Genomic DNA, 15,075 nt, shown 5'->3' on the forward strand with positions numbered 1-15,075 from the left:
TGTTGCAAATGACAAGATCACATTTTTTTTTATGACTGAGCAATATTCCATCATATATAGAGATATGTGCGCGCGCGCACGTGTGTGTGTGTGTATGCCATATCTTCTTTATCCATTCATCTATCAGTGGACACTTAGTTTGCTTCCACACCTTGGCTATTATAAATCAGGCTTCAATACACATAGGGGCTCATGGATCTTTTCAAATCGGTGTTTTCGTTTTCTTTGGAATTACTGGATCAGATGATATTTCTATTTTTAACTGTTGAGGGACCGCCACACTGTTTTCCACAGTGGCTGCCCCTATCCACATTCCCACCAACAGTGCACGAGTGTTCCTTTTCCTTCACATCCTCGCCAACACTTGCTATCTCTTATCTTTTTGATCCTAGCCATTCTGAGAAGGGTGAGGTGATAGCTCATGGTGGCTTTCATTTGCCTTTCCCAGATGATGAGAGGTGTTGACCAACTTTGTGGCCAATGACCCGGTCCTGGAGCCTTAGTTTCCTCCTTTAGAAAATGAGGGTACTATTACTACCTATCTCCTACAACCTTCATGAGGATTAAGTGAGTTTGTGTCTGCAAAGAACTTAACACTGTGCCTGGTACGTAGTAAATGCTCAAAAAACGTGAACCATTCTTAGCCTTCGTCCCTCTGGGTCAAGCACTGTGATGAGTTTGGAGGACTGGGCAGTGAATGAAACAGACAAGCTTGTCACACGGTCATCACGTGGTTTACAGTCAAAAGACAGTAAGAGACAGAAACAAAGGAAACGGTGCTCACAGACGAAGGAATTACTGACTGTGGTAAGTTCCGTGGAGGATGGCGAGAGCCAACATAACACGGGGACCAGTCTTAGGTACAGAATACAGGGAAGGTTCAGGGAGGACTGTTGCAAGGATTAACTAAATTATATATGTAAAACATTTGCACTCAGGCTGTATCTGGAAAAGAACATCTCTTGATTAGGAAGGAGATTAAAAAAGTGGTCAGGGGCTAAGAAATCTCTGATGGGCATTGGGCTTCTTTTTGTTCCTGAAATGTTGCCTCCCTAGGTCCCTTCTCCCCATGTGTAATGGGTCCAGGCTCTGTCTCTGTCCCTTGAAGGAGGGATTTTTCTTCACTCGAGGTGCCTGCCCCATATAATCCTGGCATCACAGGCAATTTTCCTTCCAGAATAACTCATGCTGACCGTAAAAATATCTAATTTTACGGTTGCCTTAGATCGTCCTTGCACGGACAGGGTCTGGATCCCTGGGCTGTTTCCCCAGATTTCAAAGAGCAGGAGCAGACCTCGGGCTGTCTCTTCCCCTACAGGCTGAGAGCAGCTTGCTGCGGGAAGATTCTCACTTGGTGGAGTGTGCTTCAGGTGCTTAAAATAGATCAACTGTGTCATTAGACAGACTATCGCAGAGCACTCGTTTCATTGGCCCTGCTGGTGCTGGTGAGGGCAAGAGATAACAGCCCATGGAGAAAGACCTGCGCTTTGCACAAAATTAAGCAGATGCGAGGAAGAAGGTCTGGAAGTGATACAGGCAGGAGAGAGTGGAATTCTGCCAGGAGAGGGGGTGGGGATGGCTGCGGGAGCACACAGTCATAACCACAGCACCGGGAGCAATGGGGACTGCCAAGTACAGCCTGTCTGGACCCCTTGTCTGGCTGGTGATAAACTTAGAAAAGAAGCTAGAGACTTCTGGGCGGCAGGGCACATCCCAGCAGCGCTGTGTGAAATTGTCAAGGGGTCATACTCTTCAGGGGACACAAAGCCAATGTGTGGGGCTGACTCTCGCATCTCCCTACTGCTCCCTCAATGCGCTTTCTCTTCTATTCTGGCTGCCCTTTCCTGGGCACGCTCCAGGGTGCCTGAATGCCACGCTTCAGACCCAGCTTCAGCAGGGTTCTCAGAAGCGATGCTATGGCCTCGCCTGTCCACGCAACCTAGAATTACATTGTCCAGCAGCCCACATCGCTCCATTGCTTCCTACTGAACTTGAGGCCAACTTGTCCCCTCCCCCAACCTTCTACTCCAGTGGCCGCCATGCCTGGTGTCATGAACAAAGGGAAGTAATGGGAACGGAGGAGTGGAAGAGGTCCAGTTGGGAGGTGGGGGTGACCAGAGGGGGACACAGACTGAACACAAAAGCGTGAAGGAGAAGGAAATGTTGACGAGGACTACTTTCTAATGACTAACTTCAGTGACTGTCCTAGCCATCAACTGGGACCATAGAGTTGAAGTCGTTTTTCTCTTTATTTCTTTTAAGGGGAATGGGTTGGATTTGAAGTACTCTGGGATATCCAAGTGGGCAACTTAACAGACGGGTCAGAAAGATGAACCTAGAGTTCAGTAGAGAGACCTTTATCATAAAGACAAAGAGAGCAGGCTTTTTGCTAACAAATGAATCCATCAAATATCTTTTGAGCACCTACAGTGGGCTAGGCACTGTGCTTTGCTTTTTGTGAATTATCTGCCTCTCTATTTCTTCTAGAGGAATGAAAAAAAATCTGCTCCCAGCTGTGGAAATTATGTTGGCATTATCCACTCACGCGTACCTATCTTTCTCAAGCCGGAGAACCTCCAGTGCCAGCTCTGACAGAGGAGAAATCTTGAAGAGCCTTATGGGATCAATGCCGTCTGGGGTCAAGTTCAGTGATTACCTTTCACGAATCACTCCTTAGCTGGGATACACCAACCTTTCCGACCCAGAACTAATGCTGCTGACCAGTTGTCCTCAAATGGGCCAGCCGTGCCCCATAGGTCAGAACAATCCCTGGAATAGTTCAGCCTGGCACGGTACCTTCCTTTGGTCTAGAAAAAGCACCCCGGGCTGGGATCAGTTATCCAGAATTGCCTTCCTTCGGTCTATGCCCCACCCCCTACTACTAGGTTCCCCTGGAAACAAAACTGACCTCTAGGAGACGAGGGCAGACATGTTTGCCCAACTGTATCAGACAGGATATGATATCACCCTTCTGGGAACGGGTCAGCTGGGGAAATCCTTATTTATGCAGCAGGATTCTGCTCACTTCAAGAGGACTTTTATAGCATGGCGCTGTTAATCAGTGGCTAAGTCTAGATAGAACTTTCTCCAGTAAAAATGAGCAGATACGCTGCAGTTTCTGCATCTTGGGGTAAACACACACTTCCCCATGTTTGATGTTATATTGATCATCTACTAGACTGGGGGTTAAAAATTAAAATGCCTCCAGCAGCAAGGGAACATAAAAATACAAAGCTGTCCTTGTGCAGTTTACGAGGACAGTGTGGCAAGCGGGCAGCCTGGAGACCAGCACATGCCCCACGGAAAGCAGGCAGTCCTAGTGCTATCGTCATGCAGGAAAACGGGGGCTGGGAAGCAAGATCTTCCCTGCCCCGCCCCCACTTTTTAAGATTGTTTATTTATTTATTTATTAGAGAAAGAGAGAAGATGAGCAGGGGGGCCGGGCAGAGGGAGAGGGGGAAGCAGACTCCCCACTGAGCAGGGATTTCTCAAGGCAGGGCTCCACCCCCAGACCCTGAGATCATGACCTGAGCTGAAGGCAGATGCTTAAAGACTGGGCCACCCAGGCACCCCCACTGTCCTGCTTTTTAAGAGAAGCTAGAAATTCTCATTTTTATATCTCAATTTCCCCATTTCTCACTGTTGGCTAAAAATTCAAATGGACTGAAAACCTCATATAGGGCAAATAAAACCTGCCCTATTATGAAAGATGGTGGCCCATCTTTCAGGGCCTGTGCGACCCACAAAGGCAAGAGCCCCATTGTCTTTTAGATTTACTGCCATGTCCCCAGCATCCCACCTGGTACAGAGTGGGTGGTCAGTAAATATTTGTTGAGTGAATAAATGAGCAATCCAATTCTTATTCCCCATGTTGGACATTCCCAGGAACGAGGCCAATTGAAAACCAATACCATGACTATAAATTCTGTTACACCATCAGGATGCTACAGTTGTGCATAATGACCTGGATAGGGGGTGGAGTGGGAGTTGCGTTTGCTGCAGACAGACAGAGTGTGGAATACTAAGTCGCCCCCGTCCTCCCTTCTGGGGACCTCCTACGTGTGAGCGTTACGTTTCCGGTTCTCAAGGAGAGGCTCTGTTCCCGCTGGTCAGAGGTCAGCCTCCTCCATGAGCCCTGGGGAGTGGATGATATTCAGGGGGAAACCCACCCACAGAAAAATCTTCTTGATGAGTCATTTAGGTAACAAACACTGCATTATGGATTGTGTTCCTATGTTAGACTCCTTGCCCCCCAGTTCCCCAGAATGTGACTTGTTTGGAGATAACGGTCTTTATAAAGGTAAGCAAGTTACAGCGAGGTCATTAGAATGGGCCCCAATCCAATGTGACTGGTGTCCTTATCAAAAGGGGAAATTTGGACACAGAGACAGACAGAGGGAGTGACACAGGTGAAAGACAGCCATCCACAACCAAGGACAGAGGCTAGAAAAGATTGTTTCCAAGGCCCTCAGAAGGACCCCATCCTGCCAACACCCTGATTTTGGACTTTCAGCCTCCAGAACTGCGAAACAATACACTTCTGTCGTTTAAGCTCCCCAATCTGTGCTGCTTTGTTATGGCAGCTCTAGCAAACTGATACAGGCTGTTTTTATTTGTTTTATAAACATTTGCATGGCCCGGCAACGTTTGAAGCAATTCAGAGCTATTAGCTCATGTATTCTTTCCAATAGCTCTGTGAGACAGGAACTATCATGAGCTCCCCTGCGATCAGATGAGGAAGTGAGGTACAGAGAAGGTAAGCGACTTCCTCAAGGACACACAGCCAGTAAAGGGTAAGTTCCAGTCTGTACCCTTAAGGGCTAAAGGAGAACGATTTAACTGGTGAAATATTCAAAAAGTCAGAGGTGCTTCCACACTTTGGGTTGTTTTCTGTTCTAGTACAATGGTATCCGGCCACTGTTGAGGGTCCGCCAGGGGCTGACCATTCACCACGCCAGATGTTATCTCAGCAAGATAAAGCCTTTGCCAGATAGGAAAGCTGGAGCTCAGCATTGGTATCACTTCCTTTGTGCACTACAAATACTCCTGAAATCACATTGTGATTTTCAGACCTGTGTTATACTCATTTTGGATTTTTTTTTTTTTTTACAGATTTTATTCATTTATTTGAGAGAGAGAGATTGAGACAATGAGTGGGAGGAGAGGCAAAAAGGAGAAGCAGACTCCCTGTGGAGCAGGGAGACCTCTGCGGGGCGCCATCCCAGGACCTTGGGATTATGACCTAAGCCAAAGGCAGATGCTTAACTGACCCAGCCACCTCGGCACCCTCATTTCGGATGGTTTTAAAATTGTTCCTTACGTTACTCCTCAACCCTGCTCCTAGCCTCCAAGATTCATTTGTCGACAACTGCTTCATTCATTTGAGAAGCATGGTTAAAAAAAAAAAAAAAATCTCCATCCTTATAAAGCATACAGTCACCTCTATTTTATCTGAATTTTGCAAATGTAAAATTGCTTTAGAGGGCAGCCTACCAAGTTAGTGTTTGTAGTGGATCCTTCTTGTAAAGAACTCCGGGAGTTTCTGACCTGGCAGAGGGTGGTCATCTCACTCCTTATGCTGGGCATCTTCAATTCTGAGCTCCCATGCGTCTCCAACACCCACTCTGCTGCCTTCTGTACTCTGCACTGTGCCCTTCAAGGCTGAATATTATGGGCCCATCAACTGCCTTCCTTGCCCTCTGGCCCCTGGTTGGATTGGGCCAATGAGGAGCATAGTAGGAGATGGAGGAAGGGAGGAGAGGGCAGTCAGGCAGTTACCAGCCTTCTAGTACTGGGCCATCCTGGCTTCTTGTTTGTTTTTCTACACCCTTCTCACACACTCGCATAGACTCCTTCTATTTAACTCTATTTAACTTTAACTTCTATTTAACCTTCAAACTGCCCATGTGTTCCCTTCCAGGACCCTAACTGATAGACTCCTTCCCTCCTCTTTAATTATATTATAATCTCCTCTATAATCCAACAGCTGTGAGGCCATGCAGATTTTATTTTCTAAAAGCTCTTTCCCCTGATTTTTATTCTTACCACCACCAAAATCCTGGCTCTCAGACCTTTTCTGAACTAGGGTGATTGCCTCTCAGCTAGGATCCTAACTTCCCGTCTTGCACTTTTCAACCCATGCCCCATACAACACCAGGTTAATAATCTTCCCAGAGGTTTCCTTCAGGAAGCTATGGCTTTCCTATGAACAGGACCTAGTGCTAGCTACCACAGCGGCAAAACATGCTCATTTTCCACCAGAGGGTTCGGTTCTTTCGATCCTGTCCTTCCAGAACTTTGCTCTGTGGCCAATTCAACTTCAGATTTGACTCCATCCCCTGGGACCCAAGGCTGGTGAGCCTCTCACGTTATTTCTCTCAACCTCACGACAACCCTGCCCTTTGACATTACTGTTCGCCTCCTATACATGATAAAGTTCAGGTTCAACGACGTAAGCTGTTTGGTCTGAGATCACAGAGTACGCCACAGATCCTGTGTTTGAAGTCAGGAATCCATACCCCCGAGTGCTGGTTCTTACAGCCCCAGGATGGTGTCTGCTTATCTCATTATATGGGTGCTAGGAACCTTTGATGCTCTTTTTAGCAAAACAGTCCGCTCTAAAACTATAACCTTTCCATGACAGAGGCCAAGGAAAGGATCAGAGGACGGCAACTGCCAATGAGCTAAAGGAGGATGGTTCTTGGCCTAACTGTATATGGGGCTCATGATGTCCCCCAACCTGGAGGATGGGCTGCTGCTCAGCTCTGGGTCTCCGAAAGCCACAGCATACCTGAGGGGGACGTCCCCTTGGCTGCAGGGCTGGGAGGGCAGTCCGCCACGTCGGTACCACCACCTGACTCCATCCTCCCCGGAATTACCCCTTCCTCTCAAATTTTGGCGGAAAGGATTCGGAAGACACTAGAAGTGCACTGAGAGGTCGGTAACAGAACCCTAATGTCCCCCGGTGTTACCATCTGAGCCATGAGTGTCTCATTTATGAATAAAAACGATTCACATACGTGTACAAAGCATTTTCACCTGATCCCAACTAATCCTCAAAAACCTTCTGGTAGTCTCGATTCATGACCACGGTGTGACATCAGAGAGGCTGAGGGACCTGCTGGCTCTGACGACACGGAGCCCACGACAACCACCACAATGACCACGGTTGTGACAAGAACGGCCTGACCGTCATCGCTGATATGAGGCCAGCGACGGCTCAGGCCCCACACTCTGACCGTGTTAATGCTGTGTTACTATTTCCCTCCATCCCACACGAGGTATGTCCTATCATCTCCACTTTGCAGGCGAGACAACCAGGGTGAAGACCACACGGCTGAGCCGCGAAAGACGAGGACCAGAACCTGGGACCAGCTGAATCCAGAGCCTGAGCTCCGTCGGCTCTCACGCGCTGCCCCGAGCCCTCGGCCCCGAACTCCTCTTGCCCAGAAGAAGTGATTGGCCCTTCGTCCTCACCCCCGCTTTGCCCTCACTTCAGTGGGGCCAACCAAACCACCGATCAGGAACGCTGCCGCACGCTGTCAAAACGCAACGCGTCCAAACACCTCTCATAACCCCCAAGCTAACTGCATGGCTTGAAGACATTAGTGAATGTTATTAGCTACAAGGTGACCCCGTGAAACTGGAGGAGTCATGCCATCTACCAGGGTCAGGGTGGCAGTTGGGGAGATCATACAGGTGCGATGCTGGGCACAGGGACCGGTAGAGGGTGAGGACCCGAAACACGGAAGGGAGAGAAAAACTGGGTAAGACTATCTCTTAGGTTCAGTTTCAGGCACAAAGGCTAAATAAGAATTTTACATTCCAAAGAGGAGAGCATTTTTGCTGACATCGGGTCACCTCAAGGGCTTCTGCCAACGCCCAGTCCCTGTAACCTTATGACCTTGTCAGGGCTTCACTCATGTGAGGTCTGATTTCTCTTCTCTCTACTTGCAGACTCTCAGGGCTGGGAGCGGCCGCAGGGATGATGGAGCCCCTCCCCCGAGCCCTGAGCTCAAGTGGCCAAAGTGTTCCCTGGGGTAGCCCTTAGAGAAGAACTTCTTACGGGGCCCTCAGCGGCTGCCCAAGTCATTCTACTCTGTTTATTTTCCACAACTCCCGGAAAATAAACACACTTTCCCTATTTAGAAAAAGTATATGAGGCTGGTATCACATTTTTGTTAGTCCTCAGCATTCAAGTCTATTGGTTGTTATTGCTTAAAAAAAAAAAAAAGTAAAAGCTGTTTCTTTTTTTCAGGAATATTCAGTGTTGCTAATGGGACAAGAGAAAAGGGCAGGGCCAGCGGCTTGGGAACTTAATTCTAAGTTTCTTGAAAAATAGATGAGCCGTCTTTCTCTCCTATCATTTGATGAGAAAGGACTCCCATAAATATGTCTATCCCCTGGCGACAGTGAGAGACAGTGACAGACAGCTCACATCTTTACTTCTCTGAAAACACTCAGACGCAAACATGTCGCCCACTTAGGTGACCAGGTCTACGGAATTTGGCTTTTTTCCGGAGCCTGGTATGAAGCCAAAGCACCGTTCCTGACTGTCAGAACCAGGAGGCAAAATTCTCTGGCTGGAAGAGGCAGGGGGAGTTCAGCCGTCCTTGCTCAGCAGAGCTATGTAATACACAAAGGAAGACAGCAGAGAGATGAGTCATACAAATACATAGTAAATAAATATATTTCATTTCCATCTCCCTGGCTTTTGCTTTGTTTTCCTCTCCTCCATGCCAACAGCCTTGAAATGGAGGGAGGCAGGAGAAACAGTGGCTTTGGTCTGGACACAGCCTCAGAAGGGGCTGATTTTCCTGGCTTTGCTTTTCGGCTCAAGCTTTTTAAGAAGAAACTTACAGATTTAGATCCAGCCGTTCTCATTTTACAGATCAGCAATCTGGGATCCGGAGAGGAGAGTGATGGGAGAGTCGCAGACCCAGGGAACCGAATGTTCCTAGGGTTCTCTGCTTCAACAGTCTCACCTGCTACTGAAAGGACCCAGACAAGCTGAGCTGACAAGGAGGCCCAGACCTCCTCTCCAGGGTGGTGGTCACAGTGGGTGCCCACGGTCCAAGGGACTACACTGAAGAGAAACGAATGGGGCCTCCTTGTATTTTTGCCTGCATTTCTCAGCAGCTGAGGCCCAGCCTAGCAGCAAAATGTCTGGTCCTGTCTCTGCAGAGCAGTTGCTGCCTCTGGCCTGTTAGCGATCTTGGCCAAAGGGCTTGTCCCTCTCCTCTCTTCTCAGGATGGCTACACAGCCTGCAGGTGTGTGGAGAAATCAGCCCCAGGCCCATGGGGCTGCGGGCACGAGATCAGGATATTTCACAATCTCTAAACCCAAAGGTGGCTTCCTGATGATTTGTTTATCAAACTGCTCGCTTCCAGCCCACTGCCTGCCCACATCCACCCACCACAAGCCCGGGGCTGGCCTGCCTCCTCCTCCCAGCTTCAGGACAAGCCAGGCTGTCCACGGCTTTCCAGCTGTGTGCAGGGAGGTCTCCTCAGAGCCCCCACAGTCAGACAATGGCCACGTTCGTTAGTGCTTCCTAGGCCTTCCCAGGCATTGCTAGAAGGAGACAAGCAGCCTTCCCCGCAGAGGCAAGTGTTGCTGCCAATAAAACATGAGCAAAATTGTCATGAAAAGCCGGACCCCCATTCCTCTTCTGGGGAGCACAGAAAGGACCAAGGAGTCTGGGGGCCATGTGTCCACCCCGAAGCCAGGCTTCCTTCCTCCTTCCAGGCAGCCCCAGCGCAGGCTCCTGCACCTCCCGCCCCCACCCTGTTCCCATGGCAAAGGAGAGGAGGACCCACTTACTGCTCGTGTTCATGGTGATGCCTTTGCACTGGGTCTTTCATTCGATACGGAGGACCCGGTTGCTTTTTAAATCTTGCGATCTTCCGATCTCACTCATCACCTGGGGGGCGAAAAGGCAGTCCAGTGCCAGCTCTGTATCCTCAGGTGCTCTCTCTCCCTCTGCCGTCCCCTCGGCAGTCTGGGCTGCAGCCACCGGCCTTGAAGGCAAGTGGACTAACAGGCGCAGGTGAGAGCAGGGAGGAGGCGGCGGCGGCGGGAGGACACGCGCGCCGGGTCCCGCGGCCCCTTGGACCCCGGTGCCCGGCAGAAGCGGGGCTGGCAGCGCCGGCCCGCGCGCACCCCCGACTACTCCAGCCCCGCGGCTCCGGAGCCCAAAGGGGGTGTGGACCACGGGGAGGCAGGGCGGGGGCAGCGCGTCCCCGCCCGGCCTCGGGAGCAGCCACCGCCCCCGGGACCCACCTCTCGGCCGGCGTCGGGAGCCAGAGGCCCCTGCCTGGGCCCCTGCGACCGGCTCATGAATCCTGGTCCTCGTCTGGAGTCTCGAATTCCAAGGCGAGCAAAGCGAAATAGGAGAGCTCGACATCCATGATGCGGGCTCGCGGGGTGGCAGCGCGGGGGGCGCGGCCGCTCGCTGCCGCCACCTGCTGGACGCGCCGGCGCGTGGCCAGGCCCCGCCCCGCCGGGCTTCTCCCGGGGTCTTGGGGTGTGATGGCGGGACGGAGGCGTCCCTTGTGCCCAGGGGCAGGCCAGGGGTGCTCGAGCGCTGCTTTCCCCTCCCTCGGTGCTGGGGGTCTATGGGCTAAACAGTTTTAGGAAAATAAAGCCATCAGCGGGAGGGCCTGTGAGGGAAGGATGGGCTTTGCAGGAAGCCAGTTCTCACTTTCAACTCCACTTCTGACCAGGTCCCTTGTACTCTGGTCTTGAGCAGGTCACTGCTGTCTCTGCCTCATTTCCCTCATGTGTCTAAGGGGGCAGCTGGACCGAGTGGGTGAGACGTTAGGGGTTCCTCTAGCGTCCTCCCTTGGATCTTTGCCTCCCCCTTTATACCCATTATCATTGATTCACTGGGGACAATTGTTTCTCATTTCCCTAACCAGTTAGAATGTTGGCTCAGTGAAAGTATGGGTCTCGTCAGTAGGGTTCGCCACAGGGTCCCCCATACCTAGAACAGTGCCTTGCACACAGTAGGTATCAACAAACAGTTGCTGATAGAATGTCCCCCATCTTCTGTGGATCTAATATGGTGTAGCCCTCAGAGTGGAAAGTCTAGGAATCCCCACCTTGAACTATTTCCCCAACTGAGGCAAAGGCTGGTGTATGGCCTCATGACTCACCCTCACCGGTTCATCCAGTTTTCGTCCGGCTGACTGACTCTTGTCCAAAGTATTATTATTATTATTTTTGTAATTAGTTCTCGTAGGTGTGTATTACAGAAACCTATATTCTGATCTTTTGGTCATGATGAATTCAGTGGGGTGGGGCTCCTTACGTTCACTTGACTACTTATCCTCTCACCTTCTGAACCTGATTCACGGTCACAGAAGCGTGACTTCTGAGTATAGCAAAACAAGATCGAGAGACTCCATGATCCCTGTCCTTAGAATGATTCTGGTTCGAGCATGCGTAGAATCAAAGTGTTGTGAACGCTCCCACCCTCGACCTGTGGACAGGGAAACAGTTGGTCACAGAGGCCAAGTTGCCTGCCTTTGGACACACCGTGTGTCGTGGCAGATATGAGAGTGACTCAGTGCACAAGTGGTATAGTAGGGCAATGGCAGGTAACCACCTTCTTAAAAACGGGAAAGAATATCTTATAGGTAAATACAATGTTTCTGCCTTATACAGGGTTCAAAAAATAGCTATGGCTCATGACCCTTAAATGTGACAGGCTTCGGGAATCCTTTGATACAGGGAAGGGTCACTGGTTCTGAAACACATTTTGATAGCTTGTTAGGGTTTGTTTTCAATGGATCAGGAATAACCTTCACCTCCTCACAGCGGGTGTCAAAGTTTTGTTTCTGTTTCAAGGGAGATGGCTGCAGAAGGCAGATTCCCAGGCTCTTGGTTTTCTTGCTCTGCATTTTTTTTTTCTTAAAGCTTTTATTTATTTATTTGACAGAGAGTGAGAGAGAGAGCACACATGAGCAGGGGGAGCAGCAGCAGAGAGAGAGGGAGAAGCAGTCTCCCCGCTGAGCAGGAAGCCTGATGTGGGGCTCGATCCCAGGACCCTGGGATCATGACCTGAACAGAAGGAAGACGCTTAACCGACTGAGCCACCCAGGAGCCCTTGCTCTGCCTTTAAATAAGTATCCCAGGTGATTCAGAGACCACTTTGGCTACTGGAAAAGGCAGGGGTCTAGAACAGCTTTGTAAGTGATTAACAAAAGATCTCTTTAAATTTACATTTTCTCGTTACATTTTCAGATTGGGATTCCTTACTCAATTCCTACATTTCATGTAACTTGCTAGGTTCTAATGCTTGAAAAAAGATATTTCTTTTTCTGGGAAAAAGCTCAAGTAAGTTAAATGGGTAAAAGAAATAGGACTGTTGGATGAACATATTTAAGCTCACCCAAAACCTCAGTGTTCAGAATTTTTCAGATTACAGGACATAGTCCAATAAAAACATAGTATTCATTCATTAATTCATTCACTCAGTAATCATTTATGAGGGTCTACTTTGGGCTAGGCCCTGTGCTGGCAGCTGGGGATACAACAGGACAGACAAGGACCTGCTCTCCTGGAGTGTAACTCCTACTTGGGGAAGGAGTGGTAGACAAGAATTGAGTTAGCAAAACATGAATTAGGGAAACCCAGTGGTGGCTTGGTTAAGATCCCAGAAGCTGTTTGCAGCCTGGCTGGTTTTCAGTCCCAGCTCCATCAGTAAGTGTCTGCGTGACCTTGGGTGAGATATTCTATGAGCCTCAAATTCTTCATCTGTAGAATGGGTATAATATGGTACCTGCCTCATGGATTATTGTGTGTATTAAAATACTCAGTGTAAGGCTTAGCAAAAGAAGATGATGTGTGCAGATTGTTAATATCATCCCTCACTTACACCTACCCTCAGAGACAGTCTTGTCATTTTCTATTTATGTAAATCTGGTGGGTTTTTCCGTAGGGTGATGGCCATAAAAATATGTCTCAGAATTTTCCAACTGCAGCTAGCTTAACAGATAGCTTCTTCTCGTCTAAGGTTCTTTGTAATAATATCTACAACTCGATGCTGATGAATTCAGCTCTTGGGAGAGAACTTTGGTCCACTCTAAAAGCCCCAAATTGCATCTGTTGGGAAAATAATCTTATTTTCCCCGCATAATTGTAAAGATAGGAAGAAAAGAGTTAAAAGGAGCTAAAAAAAACTATACCCGTGAGGATGTCCACAACAATTGGAGGCAGCCAGGAAAGACGCAGAAGGAAGCTGGGGGTGGGATGTTCGGTGGAATTGGCTGTGAAAGTCATCAGGAAAGCAGAATCTTGGCTCTGTCCTTGCAAGAGAATGAAGCTGAAAACCGCAGAGCGGAGGGTCCCTTTGTTTGCAAGTTTGTTTTGAACTTTGAGACTCCAGAAGGGAGATAAACACGTCTCACTCGGAAACAGGCAAATGCTCCTGGGTGTTGGAAAACCAGGTGGGAAAACCATTGGGAGACGGATTTTCCATCTTCTTCAAGGGGTGGATGGGCTGCCCCCCCTTATGCTTCTCTTCGGCTCCAAGAGCCCCCTTGTCTCCTGACTTCCGGTCCCTGACGGGGGTGCTTTCTAGCTCTTGTCCCCATTTTCTGACCCTCTCATTGCTCTCCCTGACTAACCCAGCCTTAATCTCCTCGGCTTTTCCTCCCAGTTGCCTTCCTCTCTATCCCATCCAGCCGCATCCCATTTTTCTTGCTTCTGCGTGAGCCTGTCCCGCGCCGCCCCACTCCTGGGCTCTCCTGCCCGTTCAGGAATACCCCCTGACTCACCTTCATCTGGGCACAAAATCCTTCTGGCCTATGAGGTGTGGCAATGGTGGGAAGAGGCACTTGTGATCCAATGGTTTCTGCTTGCCATTCCTAGACTATTTGAATATCTCACCAAGAGTGAGTACTTTTATTTTTATTTTTGAAAAATAGTATGTTAATTGTTAACAACGTGAGACAGACCTGCATGTGGTAGCAGGGAAAGACTTCCATGGCATGTGGTTAAATCAGAAAATTGCAGAAAAATATAATCAGTATTTTTTTGGGGGGGTAATGTATGTTTGTGGACATATGTATCATATAATATAGAAACCATATAGAATATACATATCATATAGAATAGTTAAATCAAAGTGGGATCCCATAGAGATACCACATATACATATATCTGTAATGCATAGGATAAAGACCTGGGAAGATAAACTCTTAATTATCAGGCTCTTGGAGCAAAGTAAAGTTTTGGATTATGTAGTTTTAACAAAATCACTTGGGCAAGTGTAAGCTTTTTGGCAGACATTTATTTGAAGAAGAACTGAGGTATTCTTTTGTTTTCTAGTTCATTCATTCATTCATTCATTCTACAACTTCTAATGCAGTGTCTATCCATACCAGGAGCTTTGCCTGCCAGAAACACAGGGGAGGAGACAATACATAAATAAACACACAGACTTAAGATTACAGAGTAAAGCAAGCGAAGAGAGGGCAGTAATTGACACAAAATGATGGGTGTCTCTCTCAACAGTTGACATTTGAACTCAGCTGAAGAAGAAGGAGCAACCATCTGGATTTGGCGTAGGGCCTTGGGGAAGGAGAGGGTACAGAACTAAGTGGCAATAGAGAGAACCACAGGTCCAAGGGGAGGCAGAACCTGATGCAGATGATGAGTCTAAAGGCTTCTTTGTGGAAGAGCTGAGTGGGGGTGCCGATGGTCAAGACCACATTCAAGATGAAGGAACCTGGGATGGGGGTGCCCTCTTAGCCTGAGAAGAGAGGGATCCTGCTTACAATCATGACATAGTGGGGAGTAAGGCAGCGGGATAAAATGGTCTGGACTAGAGTCCTAGCTTTAGTCTTCATTGCAGTGTGACCTCAGACAAGTGACATAAGCTATCTCGGCTGTAGGTTCTTTGCGTGTAAAGCAGGGGTCATAGCAATGGCTAGCTTACTGTTCATATCGGGGGTGGTGACAGGTGGAAGGACTTACTCTGTGCCACCATCTAGTGCTGCTCATATACTTGGCTATTGTTTGCCTTGGGAGAACCTGACCGACTTGGAGGTGCCTGTCTGGGCCTGCGTTGC

The 15,075-nt window shown here is 48.8% G+C and overlaps 1 protein-coding gene across 1 annotated transcript in view; it reads right to left on the reverse strand.

Moving 5' to 3' along the window:
• The window catches only part of ABLIM3 (actin binding LIM protein family member 3), a gene marked incomplete at its 5' end in the record, with an annotated part of 108,668 nt that extends 98,807 nt beyond the window's left edge, over positions 1 to 9,861 (reverse strand). The window contains 2 exon segments of the mRNA XM_080804715.1: positions 9,821 to 9,848; positions 9,850 to 9,861. Coding sequence (XP_080660841.1) covers positions 9,821 to 9,848; positions 9,850 to 9,861 — 40 coding nt within the window.
• Positions 9,862 to 15,075: the final 5,214 nt, after the last annotated feature.

The sequence above is a fragment of the Martes martes genome (genome assembly GCF_963455335.1).
Source record: "Martes martes genome assembly, chromosome: 5".
Taxonomy (NCBI): Eukaryota; Metazoa; Chordata; class Mammalia; order Carnivora; family Mustelidae; genus Martes; species Martes martes.